The sequence below is a fragment of the Drosophila sechellia genome, chromosome 3L, assembly GCF_004382195.2.
Source record: "Drosophila sechellia strain sech25 chromosome 3L, ASM438219v1, whole genome shotgun sequence".
In the NCBI taxonomy this organism is placed as follows: Eukaryota; Metazoa; Arthropoda; class Insecta; order Diptera; family Drosophilidae; genus Drosophila; species Drosophila sechellia.
This window is the reverse complement of record NC_045951.1, coordinates 8,142,065-8,154,059: the sequence shown is the minus strand read 5'-3', so window position 1 is coordinate 8,154,059 and position 11,995 is coordinate 8,142,065. Positions and strand designations below refer to the sequence as shown.

The following is an 11,995-nucleotide window of genomic DNA, read 5'->3' as shown; positions in this document are numbered from 1 at the left end:
TCAACTCCAACTCCTCATTCAACGCTTGCTAAACTCCCAAACAACACTTTTTTGACACTTTTTTAGGCAACACCCACAACAAACAGGCAACCGCTCTGGCATGACATATCAGAAAATTATGATTGTATCTTATAAAACACACACAAGTTGCCATTAAATAGAAACAAACAGTCGATGGATTGTGGGGGGAGAGGGCCAAGCGGAGACCGCCTAAAGTCTGAGCAAACGATGGGAAAAAAGGCCCGATGTTCGTTTGCTGGGTGCAAAAAGAGTTTGCCAGAAAGAAAAAAGACACAAACGTGTGGAGACAAACCAACAAATACTCAGATCGCACTATAAGAGATCACTTTGGAATGGGCCTGGCCATTAGCATGGCAAGTCATGGGACAAAGACACAGAATCGACTTACATAAAACGGCTTTAAAGGCGACACATTTACACGGCTGGCCGAAAATCGCTCGAAACAATTGCCAACCGGTGGACCACAAACAAAAAAAAAGAGTTCGGGCCAAACAAGTTGGCCACGTCACGATCGCACTTTGACAGACCCAAGGAGTCGCAGGGGTTCGGTTGGATGTTAGATGGTTACTTGGTTACTTGGTTAGTTGGTCACTGGACAAGACAGTCGGAAAATCGCAATGACTACGACATGCTTTGTCTTTGTCTGGATCGATAGATATAGTTAGTTGCGCAATGGTACCGCCAAGAGACAAAATTTCTTGATCGATCGATCGAATTGTTTTGCATGCGTTAATTGCACTTGTCCACGCATATCCACCCCCTTGCTTACCTCAATCTAATTCCCCCTGCTTCCATCGCATTGAATATCTGCGCAAGCCGAACTCGAGATTTATTACACTTATGGCTCCATCTGTCGGTAAGTAGAACAAACATTTAATCTTGATTTATGTTCGCCTATCTGGCCTGGCCGTTTGTTTGCCTATGTTTGGACAATGCTTTGACGTGGGCGGCGGCCAGTTAGGGCGTGGCCGTGGAGGCTAATGGATCCATTGAACATTTAAACGCACTTTGCATCGGATTTCGAAATCTAAAGTGGCTATTTTCGGCTTTGTGAGGTATTTAAAGTTAACAGAAAAATCTCATAAAAATCGGTGGGAAAATTAAGTTTAAGTTTACTGCTTGGAAGCAGTGCTTTTTTACTTCACCTTTTTATTTCTCTTCTATAATAACAATTTGAAATAATCCTATACTAATCATCGCCAAGTCGACCCACTTGTTGTATGCACCTTTTTTTCTAAATTGTACCCTTTAAATGACTTGACAGTTATAGATTTGTGGCTTGATTTATGCAGTAGGCAAAGCGATATTTCGTTTCTTTCGTGATTGAGTCTTGAAGGTCTTTCGGCTATGCATTACTTTAAACTGGACAATAGCTCTCGGGGTTGTTGCGTTTAGAAAGTGAGTGCAGTGAATGTGAACGTTGCACAACGCTGCGTATGCGTAACGTGCCATATCCGGTGGACACTTCCACAAAGATTACATCCGGTGGATATTACGCAATCCCAGCACTTCCGATCCCCCCTTTGGTTAATATCCAATGACACCACTAGCACCGTATGACTCCGTGGCTAATTAAAACATTTCCAAATGGAAGGATTCTTGCACGTCTGAAGCCGACGCATGCTAACCATGTTTACAGGTTTTCGCTCTTTCATTCTATGCCGCAGGGGGAGCAGGAGCAGGAGCAGTTAAAACGGGGGGTTATTAGTGGACCAAAAGTTGGCTGTCAATTAGCTTGGTCCGGTTAAAGCCGTCAGCCCAATTTTGTCGTCGGCTCAATTGTGAGATTACCGACGCCAAGTTGGTCAGGCTGCCTGGCATTTCAGCATTATTACCGCATCGCATGGCTATGGCTGCTGGCACAACCAGCCAACCAGCCAACCATCCAGACGTCGCTTGATCCACTTTTTCCAGTCTGCTCTCTGCATTTCGCACATTTAATGCGATTTTGCGCATTTGCGCGTTTGAAATTAAGAGAGTGACGAAATGGAACCACCAGCCGACAGCCATCGGCATCAGCATCAGGCAGAGACCGAAGTGGATCACGCATACTGGAGGAAAATAGATTTTCCGAGCTTGCAACAAAACTTGACTGTACATCGGTCCGCTTGATTGAGTCCATGCGAAAATGAAAATCGAAATCAAAAAGAAAACGAGCTCGAAATTGAATCAAAACCGCAGTCCGGGCTCCAATGGAGTGCGTCTAAGTCGAACGCACACGCTTCACCAACCTGGCCGATATACATATGGGTACATGTCCCAACTCGACGTTGATGTTGTGGTTGCATAAAGATCGCCTCTTTGCCCCCCTTAACCCCGGTGAACCGATGACAAAAGCTCGACAGATATTTCAATTAGACATTTTTTTAGATTTTTCACTCTTTCAACAACACGAGTACCGGGAATATAAATATTAGCATCAATAAGTGTTTCTAGCAGCACAACAGTATTAAATCCTTGAAGGATCACAGATAAAACAATGCTTAAAAAAATTTAGTCTGAGCAGTGAAAACTGCTTATATGATTATATATTTTATTTGTAATTTATCACAATAAATGAAATATAATTAATAGGTTTTTCTTCGAGTCTAGTAGTCCTCGCCACTGGACTCCTCCTGCTGACTGTGAGCATCTGCCTCGTCATATCCTTCCTCGCTGCTGCCCTCGTACTCCTGGTGACCCCCACCCTCCTCGTCCTCCTCCGCCTGCTCTTCCTTTCCCTCATCGTAATCCTCGTGCACTTGGTACTGGCCATTTCCCTGGTGCGGTGCCCGCTCCCGCTCCCGCTCATCCTCCTCCTCATCATCCTCGGCGCTGTGGTGCCTCACCTGGCTGTCCACTGACCCACCACCCGCATCCCCGTCCGATCCGTGGCCGTGCAGAGTCTTCACACCGTTGGTAATGACCTCGGCTTGGAAGCCGTTGGCATCGTCGGCCGTGTATTTAACCACACGCAAGGTGCCATCCGGATCGACTACGCTGCGTGGAGGCCGTCGAAAGAGAAGTAAAATTAAGATTACTTATATTAATTAATGAAATAAAATGAATTCAGTGTATAATTGGTGTTAAGTGAGTAAATGTTGTTGATGATATTAATATTAATGAAAAATGTATTAACAGATACCCAATATGTAACCCATGTTTGCAAACCTTTTTATTAACTTGAAAATATTTTGAACTGTGCAACAATTTGTAAAATTATCTTGTGAATTTTAGATACAAATAAGATACTATTTATGTTAAGAGCCTTCTGGCATTTGTTTGAGCACATGATTTCATGATTGATTATATACAACTCGTTTTTCAAAAATCTTATCAAATATACAGTGTATACAAATGTGCAGTAATCTTTGAAATCAACTTGTTCAAATGCAATGCCAAGCAACAGTGTTTACTTTTCAGCGCCTGCTGCTTCTGATATTAAGTGGTTTCAGAGTGTCCACGATGCCATATCCATTTCAGCCCGCTCAGTGTGACGCTAATGAATGCGCTGACAAGTTGTCCCCATCCCCATCACCATCCCCATCCCCAACGCCCCATCAAAACTCACCTGTACACTCCTCTCACCTCGTCCCCGTTGCGCGTCTCCTTGCGATTCTGCAGCACGCGCGTCTTGCCATCCTCGACTCCATAGGCGAAGCTGTACTCGGGACGGGCCACATAGTCCACGGTGCGTCCGTCGTGGACGGTGACCAGATGCTCCGGCCCCACCACCGGACCCTCGAATCGCGCATATGAGTAGCCAACCGCTGCGCATGCCCCGATCATTCCGCATCCAGCAATTAGCGCCACCAGTGGCAACAAATCTTTGAGTTGCCGCACCGCCTGGCCGACGCGTGCCTCTCTTCGCAACGCAATGCGGAAGCGCCAGCGAGTTGAAGTCCGTGCTTTTGGTCCAACGCTAGGTCCATTGGCATCTCCAGCTGTGCTGGTTATGCGTCGCTTCTTCATATCTCTCTTTTTATCAACCGCCGGCGACTTATCTATAACTTATGTTTGAAACCCTCCGATCGCCCGATTCTCGCATACTAAGCGTGAAATGTCGCACTTACCGTCTATTTATATAGCCATTGATTTTGATTTTTTCGGGGGGAAATTGCATTTCCGCGAGATTATGCGCTTCAGTGGAAAGCGGTCGAGTGGAACTTCAACTCTGGCAGGGATGTGGTCAACCGATGACGTTGCGCGTGCCCACAAATTGCACCACTCCGCATGGTTTACACAATGCTACCTTCCCTACGTCTGACGTCATCGATTCGCAGGGGCTCGCGAAAAAGGGGTCCAAGTTGAAAGACATTAAAAATAAAAACATATATATATATAGTCTCCTAAATGCCACGATAACTGATTGACCATCGCATATCGCGGCGCAATTTGTTTGACTGAAAATCGCTTTAAGTGCGTTCAGTTCGCCACTGCGAGAAATAGGGGGCTATTAGGTAAATACAATTTTTGAAATCTCTGCCATATAATATAGCATTTATAAATACATAAAGAACTGCATAATCTTACACTTGCTATCATTAAAGACAATATTTTCGTTCATTGCCTTCCACATTATTTTATTAGTTATTAAAAACCTGTATATACTAACTGATTACATATTTCCCCCTGTGCAAGTGCCCAAAAAAGTCGAACATGGAACTGCCGCCGATGGCCAAGATAAACCACCTCCACGGGCCACCGACAGGCGCAGCTGCGATCGTTGGAGCTTTGACCTTTTTCTGAGGGTCTGGCCAAAAAAAAATATATATATGTTGGAAAAGCAAAAACCAAAACTGGCGAAAAGCAACCAAAATATGGCTATTATTTCGGTTGCTTCTAATTTATAAGCAAGAGGCAGCCTTTGTTGGCGATGCGATGCGATGCTTGAAAAATGCATATATCATTGGCCTTTGGTACTTGCGCACAGTAGTCAGTCGCTGGTTTCTTGGGGGGATCGGGACTGAGACTGGGGACCTAACTGGCCATCGTGGGAAAACTAGTTGGCTGCACCTGTGTGTGTGTTTGCGCAGAAAGCGTCGCTTAATTACCCACATTACACAAATGCTGAGGCAACGAGAATCGCACATGGCATATACGAGTGTGTATATAGTATAGCTCTTTTTTGGCTGCCATTAACGTAATTAAGACGCAGCTCGTTTGCCCTTTAGTGGCTTTTAGTGGTGGCACGCAACAAATGTGTCACTGCATTATGACTCCCGCCGAATGGCGCAATGCAAATGCCGTGAAATCTGGCGGCAATTAAAGCGAAACTAAGCCACATGCCAGGGAGTCATGTTGCCAACGCTTTTCTATTTTTCTCGCTTTTTTCCTACCGGCGGCAGCCAATACTGCTGGGGTATCCTAGCCCACTCAGCCAGGAAAGATTTCTGCGGCCAGATAAGTTGCACATGCCACTGTGTTGTTACACGCGGAAAAAATGTTCAGTAAGATGCATAAACCTAAAGGTATTGGAATCTGTGCAATCCTGATTTCCTAAAAATGTTTTTGAGCGACTTTAAGATAAATTGTATATCTTTAAATGTATATCCCAACTAATGTTGATCTACAATTTCGCCCAGTGCACATGTGTGCTTTTCTATGGTCGCTTATGTAAGGCAACCACTGTGCCGGCTTCTGCCCCATTTCAAGCTGGAAAACCCGCTTTGGCTTCGTTTTCCATTTCATTTGCACCGACTCCAAATGGAGGAGCAGCTGGAGACGGTGGACCGAGATCTCGATCTGGTCAGCTTCTTGCCACTGGCGATTGCAAAACTCACACGCGTTCAACGAAAGCGAATCGGAAAAACTTGGCTAAATCAGTTGGCTGTAGCATTTTCGTTCACACCAGTCTACCATACACGCTCACAGGCAGACTGAAACATAGAATCTTGATCAAATGTTAATAGTACGCTTTGCATTTTGTCGTAGCCTTTTGCAATGATTTGCGTATCGCGGCTGGTCATCATCAATTTGCCCAGTGTCTGGTCATCCAAGAGATCCAAAGACTCGGATGAAAAGGATAGCAAAGGTATGATGGGAATATCTTCAACAACTCGTACTAAAGATATCCTCTCAGATTCTGTAGAGCCAGCTGCACCCAGGGATTTGCAGAGACCATTGCAGATCCACACAAAAAGGGGCTACATCAAGTGGTTCAACAAGCTGAGCCGCTGCCACAAAACTCGCCATTTTTCGGGCAGAATGCATCCCAGGCTGTAGAAACGAATTAAAAACCAGGATCTCACCTCGGTTGTTCCTCACTTGAATTTGGCTCTGTTTTTTTTAATGGGTTCTTAATTATGCAGGTACATATGAATAATCCCATTGCGGAACTTAAATTCGATTTTCCATCCCATGCGCTTCCATCCAATCCATTGATTGGCAATTAAGATTGCGTTGGGTGAATGGACTAACTCACGTATCTGACCCATATTCGTAGTGGCTCTGCCTCGGCTGGAAGCCGGTTTTGGATAAGTTGGTCAGTGGTGCGATTGCCACTGGCTGGAGCACCGTGACATGGCAAATGGCCAGCAGTTGGCCAGATTTTTGAGCCCCTTTTTTGCGCCTCTCTAGAGCCGCTTTCCTTGCTATTCGCTCGCCATTTATCTGGCCAAAAGGCAAATTAGTCAAATGGTAACAATTATATAATGGTCAAGTTATACTTGGCCACTTGGCGAGAAGTGGGCGTTGCATGTTTGCCTTTCACTTTTTTTCTGGAGCTGAATCTGGATCTGGAGCTGGATCGGCCAGCTGCTGTGCCAGGATATACATACATATATCAAACGGCACGATTATACAATATGGCCACGTAATTAGTCGCCTCGTTTGGCGGCAAACAATTGCAAGCAGTTGGCAAACAATGTTTGAATGTTCTCCAAACTGTGGCAGCGCGCAATTGAGACATTATTCAATTTGTGACAATCGCGAGAAAACCGAGTAGGAAACTTTAACAAGAGCGAAAAACAATTAACTGCATTTTGGCGGCGATTTCCCAAAGCGATGTTCTAATTTTGCAACCGAAAATGCCTCGCTGGGCCCAAAGTTGTGAACATTTAATGAGCACCAAAATCGTAAATTTAATTTATATCGTTTTCTAAGCTTTTTGTCAGACGACAAATTTCGTAATGTTTTTTTTTTTGCTTTTTGTTCGTTTTTTGTCGGTTTCTGGTGGATTTTTTTTTTTTTTTTTTTTGTTCGCTGGTGATTTGTGTAAACTGTGCCGACTCGGCATGGAGCTTTGGATTTGGACCCTGGTTGCATGTCAAAGGCGCATGAAACGCGCCAGCCTGCCACAAGAATCAAATGACACTCGGCCTGGTCCATTTCGGTCGCTCCGCGGAGCCAAAAAATTATCCATGCAGTTCAGTTTGCAGCTTACAGTTCGCAGTTTGCAGTATGATATGGTCAAAATACCCAGCAGTGTGTAGCCTTAATTGGCACCTCGACACTTGGCCAGGACCGAACCGAATCGCATCGCATCGAATGGCTGCTGCTGTGTAGGTGCACTTGATGGCCGGCTGTGGTGTGAGATTTATGCATGTTCTCTTTGCGTATCCATTGCCCAACTGGTGGCGGTGGAGCGGCACGACGGCTACTGGGCAGTTGGAAGCTAGGAAGTTGCAAGTTGGCACTTTGTACGCTGCGGCGCCGCTTTTTGATAAAGTATCCCAGCCAATGGTCACGCAATAAATTTTTGACATGACTTACGCACGTCCGAAATGGCCGATGGGGGGGCAATTGATATGAGTGGTGGCCATTATGTAGATCTAAGTGATCGGAAACATTCAATAACACTTATACCGCTTTTATGAGAGCCAGCCAAAGGCCACACGGCGTATAAGCAATATTTCGACAGCAATTGATTTTTTATGGTTATTTTAAAAAAAATTAAGTAGAAAACTTACCCCTCCACTAAAAAATGAAATTCGAATACATATTTATGATTCGAGTTCTTTCAATTTATGATAAATACTACGTGCGTAAGTCTCCTCCCCTTCGATGTTGCACCTTTGAGCCCCAGCACTGCCCCAAAAATGTCAGCGATTAGCCGAGAATTTCAATTGACTGCACCCTCGCCACCAACATCCGTCGATTTCCATCTGCGTGATTGCTCTTGAAGAACCGCCCACCTTGAATTGGAAACACATTTCCACATATGCAAATCGCGAAAATCCAATTTGCAATAGCTTTATTCGCTGAAGCATTTAAAAATCGATTGATTGCTGTAAAGATCGTAATTACCCAGCAGTTAAAACCATACTCTTGTTAATTAAACACACAATCGCATGGGGCGAGAGCAGAAAATATAATTGCCGTCCGTTCAGATTGGAGATAAAAGCCAGTGGTAATTGACATTTAAGGCAATTCATTAACGCAACTAACACATGGGAGTCAAAGAGCCAAAGTTAAAAACTAAATACCAGCAGGTGGACTACTGCCCAAATACGAGAAGAAAAATGGAAAAACATCAGATACACGAATAACATGGCTAATCATGCACTAAATTTCGGGATATGTGTCTTTTTTTTCACAGGCCCGACTCAAAAATGCTGCCTCGGTTTTTTCCCCCAATTTTTCGCCGCGCATTTGCATACGAGTGGCCAAGTCGACAGCGCCACAATCTCCTCGGTTCCCAGCCACCAGCAAGTTCGAAGATTTCGGAGAGCCGAGTTGTTAGCGGCAATTATTGTAACCTGCAGACGGGCCGCATAAATCAGCTTAATTGCTATATTTAAATTCTAAATTTGGAGCCCTGGCCAAGTGCGCTGTCTAGTTGTGCAAGTGACACGGTCAGTGTCCATTTGGACCTGCAAATCTAAGCTATGCATGGCTATAGTTTTTGGGCAGCATTAACAATTTATGCAAATTAATGTGTGTGTGATGGTGGTCTAGGGGACCAGGGTAATTAATTTGAAGTATACCTATTATGGGTTTTGTAATGAATGTTAAGTATTTTCTTATGTCGATTTTTAATTACAAAGTAAAGAATTTAATAAGCATTATGGTAACTTATGTAGTTACCGCTTTATTTAATTACTAAATACAATATATTGTTGTTTAGTGCCGTAAGCTTGTTGCGCGGCAGAGCTGAAGTTCCAGTGTGTCCAGTCTGACGATATCAGAAGATATCGTCCTCCAGGAAAGGTCTTGGCGTTAGTACTTGTTTTCGCCGTGATGCCAGACCGGGCTTCAGTCTGGGCGCCACATCTACTCCCCCTCCAGTGACTTCGCCAGGTGGTGAAGGTAACGGTATAATTTCTGGAGCTGCAGGTGCAGGGCTCGGTGGTGTAGGTGGCTGCGAAATCTGTTGTTCAGGCGGTGGATCCTCGTGGTGGTCTTCGCAAGCGTCAGCTTCAGCTAAGAAGGCAGGCTTGAGGAGATCGACTGATATGGCCTTCTCTTGTCCATGAATGCTGATGATGTAGAACTTCTCATCAACCCGGCGTATTACCCGATGAGGTCCCGTGTAAGGCGGCTCGAGTGGTTTCTTAACAGATGCCACTCGCTTGAAGACGTGCGTACAAGTTCTCAGGTCCTTACAAATGAAAACAGGTGGTTTAGCGTGATGCGCTGCAGGAGTAGGTCGGGCTGCCCTGATATGTTGACGTAGTTGCTCGGTTAGTCGGTGATCCTTGCTGAAGGCGGTTGGAGTGTGCGATTCAAAAAATTCGTTGGGGATACGAATAGTGGTGCCAAAAAGCATTTCGGCTGGCGATGACTGGAGATCCGCCTTAAACGCCGAGCGCAGCCCCAACAGAACTGTAGGCAGGAGATCCGGCCATGCTATGTGAGACTTACACATCAGGGCGGCCTTGAGGGTTCGGTGCCATCTCTCCACGATGCCATTTGACTGAGGGTGATATGCGGTTGTACGAATCCTTTCGGCTCCAATTAGTTTAGCCAGCTCAGCAAACAATGAGGATTCAAATTGAGTTCCCTGGTCCGTTGTTATAGTGAGTGGGCAGCCAAACATGCAGATCCACTGTGTATACAGAGCTGTCGCGACAGTCTCCGCGGTGATATTGGATAGTGGAATAGCTGCAGGCCATCTGCTGAAGCGGTCGATGATGGTAAGACAGTAGCGTAAGTTACGGATTGTGGGAAGTTCAATCAGATCGACGTGAATGTGCTCGAAACGATTGTCAGGAACATCGATCTTCTCCACCGGGCTGCGGGTGTGGCGATGGATTTTGGCCCGCTGGCAAGGAACGCATTGTCGAGACCAGAGGGTGGCATCACGGTTAATTGCTGGCCAGACAAACCGCTGTTTAAGTAATTTTGCAGTTGTACGGCCGCTGGGATGCGCCAATCCATGTACTGCATCAAAAGCTTGGCGTCTCAGACTTTTGGGTAAATATGGCCGCTCGCGTCCACCCGAGATGTCACACCAGATGTCTAGGTTGTCGATGTTCCTAACTTGTAGAACCAGGGACGTGGTTTGGGAGAGCTCAGCCATTTCATCGTCGGTTTGTTGGGCCTCGAATATCGCTTGAGCATTGAAGCTAGACGGCATGCTTATGGTGTTGATGCGTGAGAGGGCGTCTGCCACTGCGTTGTTTTCCCCGGGATTGTACACTATCTCCGTTGAGAATTGGGAGATAAAATCCAATTGGCGGAGTTGTCGAGGCGATGCTTTGCTTGCTTTCTGCCTGAAAGCGTATTGTAATGGTTTATGGTCGGTTTGGATGATGAATGGACGACCCTCTAGAATGTGCTTGAAATGGATGATACCAGCGAAAATAGCCAGGAGCTCGCGATCATACGTGCTGTAGCCTTGCTCTGCCGGAGATAGTTTCCGCGAGAAAAACCCGATGGGACGCCAAACGTTGCCGACTAGTTGTTCGAGAGCAGCACCGATCGCTGTATCGGAGGCGTCCGTTTTAAGGGCGAGGTGAGCCGATGGGGAAAGGAACGAAGAGCACGTGGCACGTAAAATTCCTTGCTTGCAGGCCTGGAATGCACTCTCCGCAGGGCCGGTCCAGGCTATTTCGCGCTTGTCATTTTTGGTTGCGCCTTTTAGGTAGTCTGTGAGCGGGATTTGAGCCTGAGCGGCGTTTGGGATGAGGTGTCGGTAATAGTTGACCATTCCCAAAAACCGGCGCAATTCCATGATAGTTTGAGGCTTGGGAAAATTGTTGATTGCTTGCGTGCGCTCAACAGGGGGCTTGAATCCGCTCGCGTTGACTTGGAACCCTAAGAAAATAACCTCACTTTTACCAAATTGGCACTTTTTAGGGTTAATTTGGAGGTGGTTCCTCTGCAAAATCTCAAAGATTGTCTGGAGGTGCTTCAAATGCTCCTCATGCGTTGTGGAGAACACGATGATGTCGTCCATATAGCATCCTACGAATGGAATGCCACGAAGCAGGTTGTCCATGTGGCGCTGGAAGGTTTGCGCTGCATTGCGGAGTCCGGGTAGCATGCCGACAAACTCGAAAAGGCCGAACGGTGTAGTGACGGCTGTTTTCGGAATATCATCTGGAGCGACTGGGATCTGGTGGTAGGCACGCACCAAATCGATTGTGGAGAAAACCGAGCATCCATGCAGACGTTGAAGAATGTCTTCCCCATGGGGAATCGGATAGCGATCTGGAATAGTGGACGCATTAAGTTTGCGATAATCCCCAGTAGTACGCCATTCGTTGCTCCCCTTCGGGACCAAATGAATAGGACTGGCCCATTGACTGCTGGAGGGACGAATCACTCCTTGCTGGAGTAAGAGATCGAAATCTCGGCGTGCTGCTTTTAATTTTTCGCGTGTAAGCCGTCTTGGCTTGTCGAAAACAGGTGGGCCAGTTGTTTGAATGCAATGCGCAACCTCGTTATGAATGCGGGTTGCTAAAGGCACATTAGGACGTGTGATCTGCACAAAGCGACTAAGAAGATTGGAGTACGGGCGATCTATTCCACTGGAATTTTGCACTTTGATTGTAGAAACGTTGTAGAGTTTTGCTTCTGCAACTTCTCCTTTGGTGGAAACAGCTTTTGA

General features: G+C 45.9%; 2 protein-coding genes across 2 annotated transcripts; one reads left to right on the top strand and one right to left on the bottom strand.

Annotated features, from left to right (window-relative positions):
* Positions 1–2,609: 2,609 nt before the first annotated feature.
* On the bottom strand, positions 2,610–4,001 carry LOC6604858. The gene is made up of 2 exons (XM_002029667.2): positions 3,572–4,001; positions 2,610–3,000 (listed from the first exon to the last, which is right to left on the bottom strand). Exons 1-2 carry the CDS (start codon positions 3,970–3,972, stop codon positions 2,610–2,612), a joined length of 792 nt encoding a protein of 263 aa, XP_002029703.1. The 5' UTR covers positions 3,973–4,001.
* Positions 4,002–5,824: 1,823 nt separating this feature from the next.
* On the top strand, positions 5,825–6,272 carry LOC6604857. Its single transcript, XM_032719115.1, has 2 exons — positions 5,825–6,034; positions 6,083–6,272. Exons 1-2 carry the CDS (start codon positions 5,944–5,946, stop codon positions 6,223–6,225), a joined length of 234 nt encoding a protein of 77 aa, XP_032575006.1. The 5' UTR covers positions 5,825–5,943; the 3' UTR covers positions 6,226–6,272.
* The last annotated feature ends 5,723 nt before the right edge of the window (positions 6,273–11,995 follow it).

Coding starts and splice junctions, on each gene's coding strand:
- LOC6604858 (XM_002029667.2), bottom strand. CDS start 3,972: ATGAAGAAGCGACGCATAACCAGCACAGCTGGAGATGCCAATGGACCT. Junction 3,001..3,571: donor GAGGTGAGAGGAGTGTACAG/GTGAGTTTTGAT, acceptor GCCTCCACGCAG/CGTAGTCGATCCGGATGGCA.
- LOC6604857 (XM_032719115.1), top strand. CDS start 5,944: ATGATTTGCGTATCGCGGCTGGTCATCATCAATTTGCCCAGTGTCTGG. Junction 6,035..6,082: donor GGATGAAAAGGATAGCAAAG/GTATGATGGGAA, acceptor ATATCCTCTCAG/ATTCTGTAGAGCCAGCTGCA.